Source organism: Myiozetetes cayanensis, unplaced genomic scaffold, assembly GCF_022539395.1.
Source record: "Myiozetetes cayanensis isolate MyiCay16 unplaced genomic scaffold, myiCay2020 scf5-8, whole genome shotgun sequence".
Taxonomy (NCBI): Eukaryota; Metazoa; Chordata; class Aves; order Passeriformes; family Tyrannidae; genus Myiozetetes; species Myiozetetes cayanensis.
In genome coordinates, this window is record NW_026087742.1 from 96992015 (window position 1) to 97012424 (window position 20410).

The 20410-nt window shown below is 41.1% G+C and overlaps 1 protein-coding gene across 3 annotated transcripts in view; it reads left to right on the forward strand.

The window, feature by feature from the left end:
• SHROOM2 (shroom family member 2) overlaps positions 1-20410 on the forward strand; it is a 120469-nt gene that overhangs the window by 57139 nt on the left and 42920 nt on the right. For 2 of the 3 annotated variants that reach the window (XM_050332923.1, XM_050332924.1), the window contains exon 3: positions 16427-16558. In XM_050332923.1, the coding sequence (XP_050188880.1) occupies positions 16427-16558 (132 nt within the window). Of the gene's footprint in view, positions 1-15339; positions 15374-16426; positions 16559-20410 lie in introns of those variants that run through there. The other variant, XM_050332925.1, reaches the window with a different exon arrangement.

Sequence of the window (20410 nt, forward strand, 5' to 3'; positions counted from 1 at the left end):
AATGTCTGAGGACTCCTTTTAAATGTGCAAATAAGACTGCCTGACCACAACATGGTTTTTTTTATTTATTATTCTGTATAGCTTCAAGTCTGAATTTTCCCTGTGACTGTATCCTTTGCTGGTAGCGCTCTCTTGTGGCTGTTATTTTCATTAAACTACTTAAGGGATTTCAAAAATATGTGTATCATTTAAAGATTTCTACCTTAGGACACACACAGTCTCTTTTGCATAAGCATTCCTAAATTAAACATGGTAATATGTATTTTAATAATGCAGGAAGGTCAGTCTAGGCAAAAGCATCCCAAGTGTGCTTCCCAGATCTCAAAGGGGCAGGTGTGTTGAGCGTTCAGGTTTTTAACTGCTTTTTTTGGTGTATTGTTGTCTAAAAGCCATATGCCTGTGGACAGACGGGTGGAAGGCTCAGAGGGGAATGAAGTCTGCTTTGGCAGCCAGAGTCAGGTGCAGGAGAGACAGGGATGGGCATCTTCATTAACAGGCTTGATCACAGATGCTGCTCCTCCTGTGGCACCACTCTCGGTGATGAGCAAGTTACTTCCCACAACTTTGGTTTGTTAATTAATGAAAAAAAGAATCCCAGAAACGTTTCTGTGTGAAACTAGCATGTGCGTTCCTGGTGAAAGCTTGAAATCTTTTCACTCTGAATTGATGTTTTCTCATTTTAGTGATGGGAGAGGTGAAGGGGTTAATTCTTGATCTGTTCTGGTTTTTGATTACAAAGATCTCAGGTGCTGTTTTATTTTTCAGTAAGGAGGTAAAGCTTAGAAGCTCAGATTATGATGTGCAGAGGTTTCCTTTGAACTAGGGACCTAAGAGTTTCCTCTTTTAAGAGAAGAGCAGCTATTAACGAGCAGTGGTTTGGTACTACATAGGCTCAATACCCTTGGGGTTGTGTACCCAGTGCCATAGCTTTATAAGCATGTCTGCATTAATACCAAGTAACGTTGGATGTAGGCTCCTTTTCCCTTTATACTGTAATCCAACATCAACTAGAGTAATAATTCCAGGTTGTTTACTTAGTTGTACTGTCTTGGATAGAGGCGCATTTACACTTGAGATAAGGCCTTGAGTCAGAGGGGTTTTCATCTTCAAGACACTTGACTGAAAATCTCTATTCTTCTATAGGCTGAAATCTTGTTTGTGGCATTTGTCTGATCACCCACCTTCACTCATCTTTGGATCCTATATGTAACATAGGCACTGTAATAATCCTAGTTCCTTCAGGGATATCTTTGAAATTTCAACTGGTCTTTTAGAAAAGCTTTCATAGCAATTATGTAACGGTTTATAGCTGTTTTCTAGCAAATGTAGTGCTGTGCCCAGCAGTCCCTGTTAAAGGTAAGATGAGCTTGCTTTGTTTCCTGTTCTGGCTGTAGTCTAGCAGGACAGCTCATCAGTATTTGATTGCAGACTAACAATGAAAAAAAGCTTTTTGAAGGCTAATTAAAAATCCTATCAGTCAACTATATTTTGATATTTTGAGGTTCAGGTCTTCCTTTTCTTTAAAATTAAGGAGATCCTTAGTTTTCTTCCTCTTTTACCAGTGTATCAATGTAATTCTAGTAGGTTTTTAGGCTGTAGATTCGATAGTATTCACTGTATGCAATTTGTTCTTCTGTTATGTAGAGTGAAGATGGACTTCCTGCTGGAATTCAGGGAAAAAAGTTATTTTTTCCCCGTTTGAATTTTACTTTTCTGTTTTGCCAAATAAGTCACCAAGTATAGAATGATATTTGTCAGCTTGACCTTGAATCCTCACTCACACAGCAATAACTGTGGTTTTTAGATGCTTTCAGAAACAGTGTTAGAAAAGTGAGCCATCAGATCAAAGTCTGCCTTTCTTTGGACAGAGTGTCCACTTTATCACACATGCATATGCATTAATGTTAATAAGCAAGGAATCATGTTAGCTTACCTTTATTCCAGACTACTTCCAAAAAACCCTCATTACATTGGTACTTTATCCTTTACATCCTCAGGTATGATGGTGGTCAGCAACCATGGCAAGCTTACATGTGCCAGTCTGGCCAGTGGAATAAAGCTTGGAATAAAGCTTATTTTTTCAGAGGAGTTTTAAAATAAATTGTCCTTTGAAAGAATTCCCCACAATTTGTTAACATCAGTCTCCCCGGAGGATGGAAGGTTGTACTTGCCCTTATTTTCTATAGGTGATGGTTTCCAATGCCTTTCTGAGAACTGAGGTTGTTTATTTCTAGGGATATCACAGGCTGCCTTTCTTGCTGGGGAAGTGCTGCTGCTCCCTGAGAAGACTGGCTGGTTAGTTTTCATATATAGAAAAAACATCTCCAATACCATTGATGGCCCATCAGCTCTTAAGAGGCCCGGGTTGTTCTGGAGATTTTCTTTTAGCTCTGTCATCTCATAGGTGACATTAACTTCTTTACAATGCGGTGCCCCAGGCCCACGTGTTTGCTTATAAGATTGGAAAAGGAAACGATGGAACAGATTTTTAAAAACAAACAAACACACAAAACCCAAATAAAAGCAAACAAACATCCCAAAACCAAAACAAACAAAACCCCACAAAACCGAACCAAAAACCCCCAACAACCAAAAAAAATCACCTTCAGTGGCACAATTTCAGTGCATTTTCCATGTACCATGCCAAACACCACTTCAAATGAAAAATAAAAATCTCCCTCCCTCCTCCTCCTCCTTTAGGGACTGTCCTCTGGTTTCAGTTTTTGGGCTTTGCTGAGCTTTTCCGCACGGAGCTCCGCAGGCAGTGTTCACTGGAGCGGGTCGGTGGAGCCGCTGGTATGACTAATCTAAACTGCTACGGCCTCTTAGTGGGCAGCGGTAACAAGGCTCCTTTGTGAGTCTAATTATATCCCCTAAGCTGGCGGCTGCAGATTAGCACAGGAGGACAGTCGGTCGAGGAGGGCTGGCGAGTCCCATGTTCTGTTCTGCCGGCATCATCTGCTTTTGCCGGGAGCAGAGCCCAGGACGGTGCCACCCACACCCCACGCGTGCCGGCGCCCCATCGCCTCTCTCTTGGACCTGTCCCGCTCCGTGCCGTGGGACTTGCCCGCCAGCTGGGAGCCATGCCAGGTCCCTGAGGAAGGGGTCCGGGGAGGAGGCACTGCCCAGCACGGTGCCTGGGTAGGTACCTTGGGCTGTGCCAGAGTGGGGAGGCTCCTACCAGGCTGGCCGGGACGTAGGACGCTGGCACCTGGCAGCAACTCACCCCTTCGTTCCATTGTCGGAATAAGCAAGTGTTCAGGGTGCCTTTCTCGGCTTTCTTGTGTCTTTTTTAACTTCTTGGAGGAGGGGGTTAAAGAAAAAGCTATGCATTGTTGTCTCAAAATGCATCTGATTAAAATTTCATTATAAGATTGTTGAAGTGGAGTCGGCAGGTGTGAACGAGGGGAGGCAACTGAAAAGTCACGTTTTTATTGTTTGCTTTCAAATTTGCCTCCCATTTCTCACGCAGACCTGGCTTTGTGTTGCTGAGCAAAACCCCTCATCTCCCAGCCAGGCTGTGCGCTGGGGTGGTTTGCTACTTTCTGAAAGGTCTGCAACTAGTTTTTCTCAGGCCAGTCTCTTCATCCCAAAGTGTATCCTCAGGACTGATGGAGTAGCAGAGTCACTGTTAATGAAACTTAATGTCAAGGCGTAAGAGTTTTTAAGTCTTGAGCTTTTATTGGTGTGAAAAGAAAATTCAGTGGAAGAAGTTTCCCAGGCAGTGAGTTGTTTGCTGACATGCACAGAGCTTACACAAGGGTGAAAGGGGATTTTTACGGAATAGTGATAGAGGAAATGAGTATGCTGATAAATGTGTGAGACCAAAATTGTTTGTTCCTCCCAGTAAATCTAAAGAAGGGATCGTGGGATTTCTCCTTGGGAAGGAGAAGAATATGAAGTATTGAGCAAAACTGGGGTGGGGGGAATAATCCTTTAAATACACTTGTCCTACACAGTTTGGGGAAGGGGGAGAGGGTGTGAAATAATAAATTTGGCAGGGTAGGATTTCTTTTTCTCCTTGCCAGGCAGTTGCTGCTTCCTGCTTTCCAAGAACATATGCTGTGAAGGTGGGGTGCTGGAGCAGCGTGGGCTCAGGATGTGTTTCTATCTTCTTAGTGTTGACCAGACAGGCCAGCCAGTTCCATTAGAGAAATCCTTAATCTAGTGAAGTTAGAGGAGCTTCTCACACTGGAGGGCTGCTCAGATAGAATCTGCCCAATATGTTTGTGGGGAGGGATCCCAGAAAAGTAAAGATCAACTTCTGCAGGTTCCTACTGGTTTATAATAAAGCATAATAATAAATAGCAGAGCACTGGCACATAAAACTCATCACGCATTTCTGCTGACTTCACTGAACTTTGAGTAAAGATATAAAATATTAGACCTCCTTGTGTTCATTGCGTTTCCTTTTTGTGAACTCTCAGTCATAGTTTGTGGCTGCAGTTCTGGAAGGGTCTCATATTTTTGAGAGGAGTGGAAAAATTAAGCCTCCCATTTTCAGGATTCTGACATACCACTGTGTGTGTGATGGAGGTTTGGGCAGGGGTGGAGATGGGGACAAATCTCTGATCCTGTAGGTATAGTACTTGTGCAGAGAGTAAAGGGATACATCTCCAGACACAACTTGTCCCTTTGCAGTGAGAACAGTATCATTGTTTCTGGATCTCAGATACTCACCTTTAAAACAGACAATGCAGGGGAAGAAAGACTGTTTTTACCCAGTCTTGCTTCTGTGACATTGGCTGGATCTTAGTCCTGCTTAACCACTGTGTAGCACTGTCTTGTAGCAAGGAGGATTGAAGTTGTGGTCCAGCTCTGTTTCTCACAGAAGACGAAGCAGGACATAGAACCAGCCTCAGGAGAGGAGCCAGCTTCTTTCTTTTGCCTCAGTGCAGCCCCCATCTCCCTTCTAAGAATGGAGAGCAGTGTTCTGTTCTGCTTTTCTCAGGGTCAGGCTCCTACCCACAGGCTGGTAGGAGCTCAGTGACAGCATTATGCCTGCCCATGCGTACTACCTCTACTTCAGTTAAGAATCACCAAAATGTTGGAGAGATTGGGCCTGAATTAATAGAGGCATAGGAGGAGAGGAGCTCATGCTCTGAGTTGTTTCAGGAAAATATCTGCCCTTTGCCAATGGAGAAATTGTAGATGGATACATAATTATTTCTAATTGTACTACTTCTTGTTGTAATGCTGTTATGGCTGCAGTCATCGGTTGGAGATTAAGAAGGGGATAAAACTTGGAACTGAACAATTAACTTCACCTGAAACTTGAGCTGCCCCTGGGAGGTAAGGAGGGAGAGGTTACTGTAGATGATTGTGCAACTCTAACCACCTTACGCCTTGGGCTTCCAACACGCTAAGGCAGCTGAGATTTCATGCCCAGATTATGAGCTCTGTAATGTGCCAAACTCTAATGTCTGTTTTAATGTGAAAATAGCTGTTATGACAATAAAAATCCTTTTCAAAAACAGTGCCATACATCACAAAGTGATTTACAGTTGGATAGCTATCTCCAATCCAGTGGAAGCAGTATACATTTTTTACATTCACTTGTATATACAATCCAGAAGGGGCTCCTTGGAAGAGGAGGGTTTCTTTTTTTCCCTTTTTTTTCCTTTTTTTTTTTTTAATGGAGTAGTTTCTCCTTTCAAATCTGTTGTCCTTCTGAAACCAAAATGCCTTGAGAGAAAGTTTTTAAATAAAAAGCTTATTCAGTTCTTTATTAATGTGGAAATGTAAATTTTTTTACAGTATTGCACTCATCTTTTTTCTCAGTTATAACTAAGCTGGAATACAAGGGTCCTGGATGCTGTGTGACATGACCAATATTTATTTGGAAGATGGCTTGAGAATTCCAAATGTTGAGAGAATAGACTGAAAAGCACTATTTGAGTACTTAACATGCATAAGCTCTTAAATAAATGAGCAAAAAGACTTCATATGTGCCTGTTGAGTTGGTTCTGCTTCTTACTCTGTTTTTTTCCTGATTAAAAAGAACTATATTTTTCATAATGGAAACTTGCAGTATTGATCTAAATATTTATTTTATTATATTCCTGCATTGCATCTGATTTAGCCATTTCTTTTTGTGAACCATTTTGCCACATAACGTATCACCAAGGTTGTACTATCCTCTGTGTTTCTATGCCACCACTACAAGCATGGTCTCAACAGAGGTTTAGAAAAGGCCTTTGAGTAGGGAAGTCTGAATTGGGTCACAAGTTTGTCATTATGTAGGAATTCCCTTACTGGTCCTGTTGGTATTTTCAGTATTCCTTCTCTTAAGTCTTGTGAACCCAAGTAATTTCTGCTGCTGTATTGGGGGAGAGTTGTGATATGACACTTGAAAAGGTTTCAGAAAGTGGGAAAGTCAAGACTCAGCTGTTCCTCTGACATAGAACTAGTTGGAGGGTTGAGTTAGAATTCTGATGCATAAATTCAAGAAACAGGAAACGGAGTTGTCCCTGGTAGGGCACTGTTGGTCTTGTAATGTGGAGTCATGCATACCTCCTTTTTAGTGTGGTGCTGATCTCAATATTACAGCTTCGGAGTGGACAAGGCAGGGGGATAATAATCATTCCCTGAAAAAAAACAGAAGCTGTGTCCAGTTTACACCAGTTTTATATTGGAAATAAGATGTTTTAATTATTAGGGTTTGGTTGTACTGCATAGTGTTAACACAGTTTCTGTGTTTCAGAACTTGGATATGTAATTCCCATCTTAAGGAAAGACAGGTACTGGGTTTAATTGTTATGCATGGAAATTTATTGTTACGGTATTGTGAACTCAGATGCTGAGAGCAAGATTTTTACAGAGCTCAAGATACTGCTTTTAGGGTGTACAGGTTGGAGAAAGCTCAGTTGTTAGTGTAGGATACATCAAGAATGAATTGGTGTTGGGTGGGCTGGAGCAGATGGAGATGAGAGAATCAGAGATTTCTTTTTGAGATGAGTATTTTATTTGGTGATCTTGTCTATATACTTCTGAAATGTCCTGTAGATTGTAATGGAACAAGAGGCAGATCTTTGTCTTCCTCTGTTTTCTTCATTCATGTTGAAGATGAATTAACACACACATTTGCACTCATTGTGGGGTTATAGTTTTTTAGGCATAATTATTCTTAGCTCATAGATAATGTGGGCGGTTTGCATGTAGATTGTGTAGGTTTTAGAAGGTTCGGCTCTGAAGCCTAATTTGAATTAAAGATTGTCCCTAAAGTAAATGGATTTTAAAGGCAGTTTATCTAAACCATTAAATAATCCTTACCAACCACTGATAGAGCTCTTGAATTTAGTATAGTTAACCAGCCCAAAACACATATTCAATATTGTCCTCAAGGTTTTATCTTGATTATTAAGTGACTGTAGCACTATCTTCTATCATTGCAGCTTTCCTTTTAACTCTGCAGTTGATCCTCAAAAAAGCCTCTCTGGCTGCCAGTGTAAAGACACAGGTGGGGAAAGACAGTATAGGAACCAGCCCACAAAGGGAACGTGAGCTTGCCATGTTCTTGGAGAGGGGAAAGTGGGAATAGCCAACCCCAACCAAATACAGAAAGGGAGTCAAAGGGAGAAAGGATGCAAAGGTGGGGGCAGTGGTGGTGCTCCATTGGGAATCGCACTGGTGACTCTGTACAGGGAGATGGCTGAGCTGAGTGAAGAACTGCCAGAATGTGAAAACTTGTTGCAAGAAGCTTCTGTAATTGCTAAGGATTCCTTAATTAAGACACAATATTCTTCAGCTATAATGTATTTTCAGTACATTTAAACCTGAAAGGACAATAGTTTACTATTTGATAAGTTAGAGGGATTCACAAAGTTGATAATGAACACAATTTTCAATTTTTTTTTTTTCTGGTCCTCAAAATGATTTCAAATCAAAGTCATCAAAATCAAAAACTCTGAAGAGTTGAGCATGCTGTAGTTAGTGGTCATAGATTTGTCTTAGGACAACAAGGCCAGTAATAACTTTTTTCCTTTGCCTGTAAAGGTTATTCTTTAATTTCTGTATGTGGATTTTTGTGTTGCTTGAGACTGCTCTCTCTCTCAGCTTTTCAAGTTCTGCAGTTTTTGTGTCTGTGCATGTTATATGCACAGTATTGAATGTCTCGGTTTTTTGCCTGTGGCTGATCCAGCTGTCTCTGGACAAGGGGATGTAGGCAGTGCAGCTCAGCTGTCTGAGGTCAGAGAAGAGTTTATTCATATACCAGGCTAATTAGTTTTCGTCATTGGTTCATCCCGTTCCAGTGAAGTATGTCACAGGGGATTTTTCCAAGAGAACATTCACTAAAGTGCAAGGAGATGTGGCTATGACAAAGATGGGCTGCATGCTGATGTTAGTAGACAGAAGTAGAGTCTTCCAACAAAAACTCTGGTATGACTCAATTATTGCCAGTAGTAATTTGAATTAGTACATGTCAGCCCTTCTGTGCTTGTTTTGGAAAACAGTGCACAGTTGGGAAACTAACAGTAATGTTGCTGTTGATTTCTGCTATTAAATGCTTCACCTTTAAATTCACTTTTCTAGGCTTTTTAGCTGGCATATTGTTTTTTTAAAAAATCTCATATAAGCCACATTTGATCAGACACAATGTGAAAGCATTTCCATTTAATCTTCAGCAGATACCAAATATAAAAACCTTGAACAAATTTTCTTCTGAAACAAAGTTCCATTCAGACATTTTTTCTATTCATAGAGTGATCCTGAAAGAAAGAAGGAGATGGTGTGTGTTGTTTTTATAAAGCTCACTGTGGCTCTGCAAAGATAAAAGATACTGCCTTAAAGTACTTGTTATGTTATTTACCAGTAGTTTTTTGGGTTTATTGCTCACCATGTATAGGCATTTTGCACATCTTAAGTTTAAGTTGTAAAATATAAAGTGAGGAAGTGACACCTCTACACAGTTAACTTAAAATTTCAAGTCCTAATGTTTCTGCCTCAGCCAGGAAGGCCCTGGCTTTTGGCTTTTGAGAGGGGTTTAGACAGTCACTGTATGGACTGTCCTTCTTTGAAAGGATGTTTAGGGCTCTCCTGGATAGATAGTCTGAATGCTGACACAGAGTATACTTTAGAAAAAGTGTTTAAATTGCTGCTGTCTAGCCACAGGACAGTAGGAAGATGGGACATCTAAGGTTGAATCTGAGTGAAAGGCAGTAGGACAACCTTACAGAAAGGGAACCAAGTTGCTCAGGCTGTGATGCTCTAGAAAGCAGCAGGGAGGTGAACTGTAAAGTGGATTATGGGTCAGGTTTTAGCAGTGCTTTGGTATATTGGAAGACTGAAAAAGCAGTAGCTGGAGTGCAAAACCTGGACAGAAAAATTGTAGGAGTATTTTGGATTTAGAAAAGTCTAAAAAGTCACTTTGCATATACGTATATATCTGTGCATATGTCTATAGAGGGATATGTGAATGTGTCTGTGTGTATATATATATAAAAACTTCTTTGAATCATCTCTGTTGGATACGAGTGACAGACAGTGAAGGTTTACTTCAAAATATGTTGTGGGAGTTTTATTAATTTGGGTGAATCCTTTAATATGCAATTGTTGCATGAAGATTTTATGGGGGGCTTTCTGTGTTTTTGTTCCTTCTCATATTCTTTTACACATATATACCACCCTCCTTCCTTTATTTTTAAATAAACAAGGAAATAAAGCAGGAGATTAACTGTGTTCAGAGAAAGTATTCAACCTCAAGTTTTGGGTGCTTTGTCCTCTCTTGGTTTGCTGTTACATCCAGAGATATAGACACACCTCTGTGCTGGGAGGCAGGACAACACTGAAAATGGCAAGGGGAAAGGAGCAGGGAATTGTATTGCCCTTAACCTAAAGCTTTTTTATGGAATTGGTAACAACTCTTTTAGCCTAAATTAGGATAATTCTTGTATATATTTAATTACTGAGAATGACAGAAGAAATGTTCCCATTCCTTATGTAGTTTTGCTGCTGGATCTTAACCTTTTGCTAGATTTTAGATGCTTCATTCCTGTATTACCCTGGCAGGTAGATCTGCCAGTGGTGACTAACATAGCATGAAGTAATTTGAATTCATGAATGTGGTTGTCTGAGATAGAGAACACCTAATGTCTTTGTCTGTGTAGGATGATGACTCCTTTGGTACTCTATAGATGACTCTATAGAAAGGAATGTTGTTTGTCTATTTAAAGGGAGGATAAGAAGCAAGAAGGGAGAAATTTCGACCAAATGACAATTTTTTCTTCTTTTTAGAGAAATCATGAGTTCCCAGTTTAGGCAGTTGGGTGAGATCTTCACAATCTACAGTGAAAAATACATAGAAGAATTTTTGGAAGGAAAAAGAGTGACATTGTCAATTTCTTATTATTTGAGGCCTGTGTGAGTAACTGCAGCGTCATGGTGGTTTTCAGCCTCCTTTTTATTTCCTCTCAAGGATTCAGAAGACTAAAAAAATCCAAATAATGTTTTTAATAAATTAAGTGATTTAGTAGTTTATTTACAGTGACCTTTTGCATACACAGTTAATTGCATTATATGTTGGTCTTCTAGTGTATTTTGTTCCATTGAGCACAAGATTGGTGAACTGCAAAATGAAAAAAAACCAAACCAAAAAAAGATGTGGATTTGAAGGACTTTTTTTCCTGTAGCACATACAGATTTATTTAAAAAAAAATGGTTAATGAAGTGTTGGTATGTCTGGCCTAGTGTTACTGTAAAGGAGGAGAGGTGAGAAAGCTGAGAACTATGAAGCTGTTTGGGATTTATAAGCAGACAAACAAGGGCATCTGTGCTGTCACTACAAAATCTTGACATTTTCTCTACATGGACTAAAAATCAATATATGAGTGGCTTGCTGAGGACATCCCAAAAGCTGGAGCCCTGTTCACTGACTTGCACGGCTGGCATGGGGCAGCACTGTTTGTAACTGGTCATATGTTTCTGTAGGACAAACAAGTGCAGCATGGTTTGGTTTATTTGGCTTTGAAACAACCTAAGGGCACCTTGTGAGCTGTACCTCTCAGTATGTGCAGTGCCTGAGAGTGTTTCTTATTTGAGAATGCCAATGAATTGTTCATTTGACCTTTAAGCTTGTGCAGGTTTCCATTTTATCTCAAGGCTTGCAGCCTTTCTGCACCTCCTTAGCCTTGCATCCTTGGCACAGTCTTGTAGCCAGTTACACTGGGATTGGGACAAATTTCTGGTTATGGACAAGGTTTAAAATGACTGTCAGTAGTTTGGACGTCCTGCTGTAACTGCGAAAAAGTGAACTTGGGCTACTTTAAAAACAAAGTGCTGGAGAGAGGCTTTGCTGCACTGCTGAAAAGTCTTGTGTTGCATCGTGGTGAATGAAGGGAGAATAGTTTTATTTTGATAGCTGCTGTTCAGTGTCACTGCACTGACTGGTTCCCTAATTCTGGTGTTTGCGTGGTATTCTTTGAAACACATGGACTAGACTGTGAAACAGCAGTCTGCAGCTTTCTGTAGAAATTTGACTGAAAACTGAATATATTTTTTAAAAAAGAATCTTTAATATAAATAATTGCTACAAGAGTTTTAACTCAGATAATTAGGGCTGATAGTGTGTAACATGAAGAGTAAAAGAAAATTGATGCTTCTGCAGACTCAGCTCAGTTGTAGACTCAGCTCATTTCTGACTGAAACCACTGACTGATCTTTCCTTTTAAATTAGAAAATTGGAATTTCTTGCCTGAACCTAGGTTTTATTATGGTGAGACCACACCTTGAGTACTGTGTTCAGCTTTGGCATCTCTAGTACAGGAAGGACATGGACCTGTTGGAGTGAGTCTAGAGGAGGGCCGCTAAGTTCATTAGACAGATGGAGCACCTCTCCTGTGAGGAAAGGCTAAGAAAATTGGGAATGTTCAGCCTGGAGAGGAGAAGGCTGACCTAATTGCAGTCTTCCAGAACCTTAAGGGGCCTACAAGAAAGATGGAGAGACACTATTTACAAGGACATGTAGTGACAGGACAGGGGGAATGGCTTCAAACTGAAAGACAGTGGGTTTAGATTAGATGTTAGGAAAAAATTCTTTACTCTGAGGATGGTGAGGCACTGGAACAGGTTGCCCAGAGAAGTTGTGGATGCCCCATCCCTTAATGTGTTCAAGGGCAGGCTGGACAGAGCTCTGAGCAACCTGGTCTAGTGAAAGATGTCACTGCCTGTGGCAGGGGGATTGGAACTAGATGATCTGTAAGGTCCCTTCCAACACAGGCCATTCTTTGATTGATTCCATTATTTATTTCCTGGCACAGGTGATACAGATGAACAGTAGGAAGCACTGCATTTGCAAGGGCTGGCATCTAATGCCCACTTCTAGTTTATTGTGCTACGGGGAGCCCTGGCTAGAAACGATTACTGCTGATGGGGAGCGGAATTCTGCAGTCACCAGGGAGAAAAAAATACTACCGTGTGTCGTTCCGGGGTCACAGGGCAGCGTGCCGCTCTGACGGCCTGAGGAACGCTTGAACAACGCGAGGAGTGAGCACAGTAGCGACCACAGCGAGCGGCAGTTCGGGACACCGAGCGGCCGTGCCGGGGCCTGCCCGCCGAGGGCGCGGCCGGCAGGGGGGGCTGTGGGCCGCCCCCGCCGCCCGCCCCGCAGCGCCGCGCTGGGGTCGGGATGGGGCACCCCCGCAGGGCAGCGCCGGCAGGGCTTTGGGATGCCACATCCCCGCAGGGCAGCGCCGGCAGGGCTTTGGGATGCCACATCCCCGGAGGGCAGCGCGGGAAGGGTGGGCGGCTTTTGGGTGAAGGCAAAACGGGTTTCATCCTCTCCCCCGCCCTCCTCCCCCGACGAACTCAGCCATTTTGAAGAATTGTATAGATTTAATGTGAAATGTGATCGTAGGGATCGGTAAATTTGGGGCAGCGTAAGGACGAGAAATAACAAAAGATAGCCTTTAAAAAGGAATGAAAAGCCAGTTTTTTGATTCAGAACTACGACACATATAGCCCCTGTCGTGTGATGCTGCCGCTGCTTGCAGCGAAAGGTGCAGCCTCAGGCTTATGTGTGAGCCAGCAGTCAGCCCTTTGCCGATTCAGCAGGGGGCTGGGAATGAAACGTTAACAGACAAATTACATATTAGGAAGAAATTCTTTACCGTGAGGGTGGGGAGGCACTGGAACAGGTTGTGCGGTTGTGGATGCCCCATCCCTGGGAGTGTTCAAAGCCAGGGTGGGTGGGGTTTTGGGAAACCTGACTAGTGGAAGGTGCCCCTGCCCGTGGTGCGGGGGGTTGGAACTGAGTGATCTTTACGGTCCCTTCCAACCCAAACCATTCTGTGTTTCTATGAAATAAATTCTAGCGGTTGTTTTCTACCTGGAAATGCCTGTCACCTTTTTGCTTTGGTTATTCCAAATGCAAAAGCCTGTATGACAGGGTTACAACAGAGGTGCTGTTTGGTAGATAAGAATAAAACAAATTCTGTTGTTAAAGGTGGTGCTGGGGAAATAAATGCCTATGTTGCTGTATCTGCTAGCCTGTTATCTTTTTTCCTTTGTAATATATCTTCTTCAATACTTATCAACATTTTCCTTCCAGCAGCTTCTATAAAAGCACTGGTGGAAAGACACTTTCAGTGAAATGCTTTTAATAATGCTTCCATTATTGCTAGAGGTTTTCTGGGTTGTAGGTTCAGATGATCTCATTCTGTCACTCAGAATTAGTACAGAGCTATTACATTAGAATATAAATGCTCAACTTCCAGCTTCTTTAGTTGCCTGCAAAATATTCCTGTTTTGAATCTTTTAATCTACCCATTTTGCTAAGTTTTGGAATCGATATTTATGCTGCACTTCACTTTTTAGAAAAAATTGTTTCTTGAAGTGCAGGGCATAGTAATTGTAGTTAAATGTTGAGAATCCATCAGAAAGCATTTTTGAGTATGCACAGAACTTCACAACAAAAGCAGGTGTCTACATGATTCCACCTTCTAGGTATCCCACCAGTATTTCTAGGCCATTGAGACAATTATGTCAAAAAAACCCTAAACCTCTCAAAAATATCTCTGTGTGCACAAATACAAAACATTAAACAGAATTTGTAAATTTTTGTCCACTTGGCTTGCCTTATGTCACAACTCAGTCCAGTCTGTTCCTCCCCTTGCTTGGCTGTTCAGGAAGATGAAAGTGGTGGTGGATATTGTAGCACAGAAAATGCCATCTGAAAATGATATTCATGTAGCGAGGAACTATCTTATGAAGATCTTGAGAAGTTCCATGAGGTACAGTACAGACTTTACATATGCATCCCTTCTGTTTCTTCCCAGTGATTGGATTCCTCCTACCATTTGCCAAGCCCAAACCATCGCAGAAGCCCTCTTCCCAACCCTGTGTTCCTTATGCTCCAAATGCTGCTTATATTGTGCTAGTTTTCTAGTCTTGTGTTTCCTTGGTAGTGCATCATAGAAAAGTAATTGTCTCATAATACATAAACCTTTTTAGCTGAATTGATGCCTAAGATGTCTGTTGAATGTGCTCAGTAGGTATTTGTAGTTTGCTGAGTTGGTGTCAGCACCTTAGAAATGAGTAGTGGTGGGGAAAAAACATTCAATGTTCTGTGCAGCTGAACAGTGATATGATTTGTTTTCCATACCTTCACACAGGCTTGTAACACACAAGGACCTTCTGGAGCCTGTCATCGCATAGCTGAGCAGAATCTTTGCATTTGTTTGCACTAAGAATATTGGGGCTCCTCTCCTCTCTGAATAACGTGTCCTACCAAGAATGGACAACATAGTGATGCTCTGCTTCACTGTTTTCTCTTTTGTCATGCTGTGAAGAGTAGACTTTTGTTTATGGAAACAATTACTTCTTTTTTTAGTGACAGTGAAATTACAGTTTCCCTGTAGAATTATTATTCTCCTTTTGTGATCCTGCATGCAAAGCTTGGAAAGGCAATTCATCATTGATTTCTTCAGATCTTCATGAATATACTGTGAAAAGCCATGTACTCAAATTTGACCTGTTTCAAAGATATTTGGTCTACAATGAGCTTTAGTTTTGGTCTCTAAATCCAGTGGCTGTCTGGTAACTTAAATTTATAAAAAGGGAGAATGAGTTAAAAAACAACTAGAACTACCTTTAAAGTTCAAATTGAAAATAGGGAACACTTTCTCAGTGTAGCAAATTACTTCTGTAACTCAGACAAATGACTAAACCTTGAAGTAATAAATTTTGTGAAAACATAAGTGCGTTAAAAAAATCTCAAGAACTAAGGTCCTGTAAGCCTTTATTTCAGACTCTGCCTTGGAAGGATGGGATTTATCAAACCTTATACCTCATCTAAATTTTAAATTACACTTCCTCCAGGATGAACCAAGGAGAAAAGCAGGATGAATTACCTTCAAAGAAGTTCCTGCTTCATTCCCAGGTGACTGAGAGGGTCTAGACAAATGGCCTGTACTTGGCATCTGCTCACTAAAACAGAAGTAGCTGGATTCCACCCAGGAGGTTTATTTAACCTTGGGGGAAAAAAAGAATGCACTTATTTCATGAGTGCTGAGAGGTGTTACAAAGAGCAAGTCCTTGGAAGGAAGTACAAGCTGTTGTTACTAATTCCTGAGTAGAAGGAAGGGGTAGAGGAGTATGGAGCATGGAGCAGTTTTGCAGAACAGTTTTTAAGGTGCAAAGCTCTAAGAACTTACTGTTGCACTTCTTAGAAGGGATCTCTTCAGTTAAGTGACCATGTATGCTTGGAGATGATATCCAAGTAAATATTTGTGGAACTTACATGCTTTGCTGAATTGTTTTTGAGATGTAATCTTTAAAGGACAAATCCAGAAAACCCCAGACCAAACACCCCCCCCCACCACGTTTCTGGGGTGCCAAACATTTCAAGAGCTGAAGCAGAACTTGGCTGGAGTTAAAATGATTAGTTATATCACTATTACTATGAAACAATATACGTGGCTTTAATCCTTCCTGTCATTACCACTTTTCTTCCCAGCTCCTCCCATATGCACCTACCTACAGTAAAACCTTACCAAAGCCCTACTGTTGTCAAGTTGTAAACAAGTCTTAACTCTCAGTATTAGCTTTAACTGTTAAAGCTCTGGATATGTGTCATACTTTAAAATTTATTTATCTGCCTCTGTGCATTGTGAAAAACACCCACCCCCTCCCCCCCCTCCAAAAAAATAAACTAAATAAAATAAACCAAAAAAGGGAAACAAAAATCCAAGAAACTATCCAAACACAGACTTGGGAGAGTATTGGCATTTCAGTGCATCTCAAGCATTTTGAATAAATGGTGATGTCTTTTCAAACTGGCATGCATGCAGAAAGTTTTCCTGTCCTTATGTCATTATGCCTTTGTCCTATCTGTGAAACATTTTACTACCACCCTGGTAGATTTTTTTGCTGCGTAATCACCTTATTGAACTGTTTGCATTAAACTAGTACACTCTACCTCTCTTCTTTTCAGGAGAAATGACCTAGCCTGTAGGCCACACTCCTGGCACGCAACCAAATTTACGGAAAGTCAGCCTGAGACAGCCACGTCACACCTTTCCTCGTCTAATGCCTGCGCCGCCTGGCACTCGCGCTATCATGCAAGGTGAGTCTCTGCTTAAAGTTACACACATTAAGCTCTAACACTGACACAATAATAATGTTGGTCATGTCGTTGAGTGGGGTTTTTTTTAAAACAACAAATGCAGAATTGTTGTATTATAGTTCTTTAGTTTTGCCTGTGCTTTTAGTGCTTAAGGGGGGAGTTTGGGAAGTTTGACATACGGATGAGTGGATTTCAGAAACAGTATGTGATACCTGCATATGACTGAAAGGTAGGAAATTATCTTTCTAGGCAGTCAAAATGTTCTGCTTCTTGTTCTGCATTTCCTTTCAGTGTCCACTGGTAAAATCCTAAGGCAAAGAAACCCTCAAAATTAACATTCATAACGTGAAATAGGAAAGGGAGAAGAAATTGAAGAATATTGTTTCAGACAATTAAAAGGGCTTTTTCTAAAGGGAGGGTGTGGAATGTTTTACTGTTGGACTTAAAGATATTATTGGGTTTATTAGTTAAACTGTCTTTCTGTAATCTGATCTTCCCTACACCTGTGATCCTGCTTGTGTAGAGAGGTAATAAGACCAATGATTTTCAGTCCCTGTTTAAAACCCCTTAATATTTGTTAGGTCTCGTTCAACACTAAGGGAGAAAGGCTAGCACCCATACAGGTTGAACTGTGCAACTGTAAACCTTTGGGTCATGGCTGTTTGTGCCTGGGTACAGGTTCTTGTTTTGCTTCCTGCTCGTAGATGACATTCTTTAGCATTTCCCAAGGGGTTATTTGGCTGTTGTTTGTTTGTTGGGGGGGGAGGGTGTTGTGGGTTTTTTGTTCGTTTGGTTTTTTTCTTTTTGTTACTTTTTACTTTTCAGTTCCTATTGGGGCATAGTTACACCAAGCATTAAAGAAAATGAGTCTTGTTTACAATCCCAGTTTGAGAAGTAGACTTCTGTTTTCTATACTGACTGCTGTACATTGTCCATCCTTACTTCTTGATTTTAATTTATTGTGGTGGTCAAAACAAAAGAGCATTATTTACATTTTTACAGTTGTTTTTACATTGTTTTCTTTGGAAGCTTCTTGCTGTTTTTAAAATCACTTACTGTCTGCTCTTGAAGAAAGTATCAATGTTAACATTAGGCAGAAATGTTTTTAAATGTTTTTTGTAATACTATATTAGCAGAAGTTTTAGCAAATCCTTGATTATAGTTGCTGCTGGCTTACACTGATATAAAGTTTGTATTTAAATATTGTGTAGATGGGTTGATTTAGATTTATAGATCTGAAGACAGTAGAAGTCCTTGTACACAGAAAGAAAATTCAGAAACTTCTAAAAACTTCTACTGTGTTCCTCATTGCAATACTATAGCTCAAGAGTATTTCTACTATTAATGAGTCGTCTAACTGAACTGTAAATCAGTTAATTCTTCCTGCTCTTCCTGGTGGTTGTCCTTTTACCTTGTGAAAGTAAAATACTACAAGACACGTGTCTCGAGGTGTGATTTGATAGGAACTGGGTGTGCCCCAATACTTGGAAGAGGAAAAAAAATATCGGTTCAAGGCCAGTTTGAAATGAGGTTTGGTCAGGAAATTGTGTGTATTAAGGAAGAGAGGGGGGTATCAGAAATAGCAATTACTGGTAGACTAATATTAATAAGAAGGGTAAATTCTTTCTCATTTTTTCTCAGATGCTGACCAAAGATTTAGTGGCTTTAGCACAGTCTAATAGCAGGGTTCCCAGGTCACTGCTATCCTGAACCCCTTGGCTGCCTTTGCTGCCCAACTGAAAGGTGATGTATTGGGGAGCTTTGTCAGACCCGGTGTCTGTTGTCCAAGACAGTTTCAGTGGCAGAGCTGGTTTCAGACTGCAGCTGCTCGAGGGGCCCAGCATTCCCAAAATGGCAGCCCAAGGATTTGGGTCTTTTGAGGATCAGACTTGCAGAGGGGGTTTCTTTGAGCTTGCTGATCTGCAGAAAGAGGTGAGCAGCATCAGGGATTCCCCACTTTTAAAGTACAATTCACAAAACAGAGAAGCAATGAGCTGATCGGGAGGCACAGCAATCAGTAGCTGAAAGCATCCATATGCAAGGAGATAAGGAAAATAGCCTGAGGAGGGGATATTTCTAGCCCAAGCATCCCATCCCTGGGCTGTTTCTGTCCTTCATTGAGCTAAGCATCTGAGACTGGTATTCACAGCCTAAAATCTCCTCTGAATGTGCCTGCCTGCATTCTCTCTGTGAGTATGAAAATTCACAAAATCACTTGTAAAACATGGGGAGTTCATTTAGAGGGAGAGATGCTTTTGCTCTCTTCCAGGCAAGATATACCTGGAATTTTTGTGTTGGTGGAATGGGGCACAGCTGACCAAAACAGACCCCTGAAGTTTGTCCTTACTATCTAGGTAGGTGAGAGATTAAGGTAGGCAATTTGATTTGGATTGGGTTTGGGTTTTTTTAATTGCTGTTTGGTTGATATTGATGGTTTGGATTTTTTAGGTGGCCTGATGAATTTGAACCTTTGAGAAGGTGCATGAAGTTAGAGGAAGGCAGACAAATCAGAAGAGCCTATATATAGGAGAGAGGGTAGTTCTGGAGCACAGCCCTCCACATCCAGCACTGTATGTGGAGGGTTTTTATGGTGTGACTTTAATTCAAAAACTGTAAGCTATCTTGGGAGCACTAGGCTAGGTCTAGGTGCTTCTCATGCAAGGCTAGAGAGGTAAAACTTGTAACGCTTTTGGTGTCTTCATTTCCCTCTGTGAGCCTTTAGTCTTTTTCACAGAGGTCATACCTTAAAAACAGGGACACAGGCTTTATTCCTAACCCATCCTAAATAAGGCTGAGCGCACTTTTCTGGGAGGTGTGTATAGGAACTTTCTTAAGTTGTTGCAAGTTTAAACTCTGTACTTTCTTCCAGTAGGATATACTAAAATAGAGGACCCTACAGGCTTTGGCTTTTTTCTGTGCCCTTGGCTGTACAGTTGCAGCCAACAACCTATTTTACTTTGTTCGTGCCTTACAGGTGTGTTTGTGAGGCAACTATACTTTTAGAAGGCTGCTTAAACTGAGGTTTTGGGGCAGTTAGGATCAGGTACATCTGATTTGTAATCCCATACAGTTGAATGTGGTCTGATTTACTGAGATGATGTCATTTCTGTAAGGGCCCAGAAGCAGAAACTCATGCCCCAGAGTTGGGTGAGGTGCTTTTTGGCCAAAGTGGCCAAGGATGGTGTTTTTAGATTATTTCTGAATTTCACTTGCCAAACTTTGACCAGCAGTGTGAATCCACAATGGTCTTGTGAATCCACTCTAAAAAAGCTGTTGAGAGAAAGGTATCCTGGGATGCCAGGCTCAGTCATAGAATTGGCTTTTTGACTTCCATGTCAGGGTTCATAGGAGGATTGCCCTGCAGGAGGCCATGCTTTGCAGTAACATGCCATCAGAAATCTGCCTGTCCTTCCTTTAAAGTATTTGATGCATCTGCTGGGTTTCCATTTGGCGTTTTCTGGCAGGGCTTTGACCTATTACACTGATGATCTCTGCTGCACATGTGATAGCGGCAGATTTACGTGAGACCTGTAGTTTGTAAATTGAGGCTTTCCTGCACAAGTGTCATCTTTATTTTAATCAATGCCAAGTATCTGGTTGGATTTTATGATCCCAAGGGTCTTTTTCAACCTTAACAGTTCTATAATCTCCTTAGTGCTGAAGAGGGTGGGTAAATGTCAACAATTCTTAGTAATATCTGGCTTGCATTATTCATTGGCAAAGGAAATCCTAGTAATGACCAAGACACTTTTTGCATGAAACAGTCTATCAACCTAAGATGACGTTTAAGACCTTTTGGGGGATTCAGCTAGATGTTTTAAATGCTGAAAATAAATGAATGAAAGAACAAAA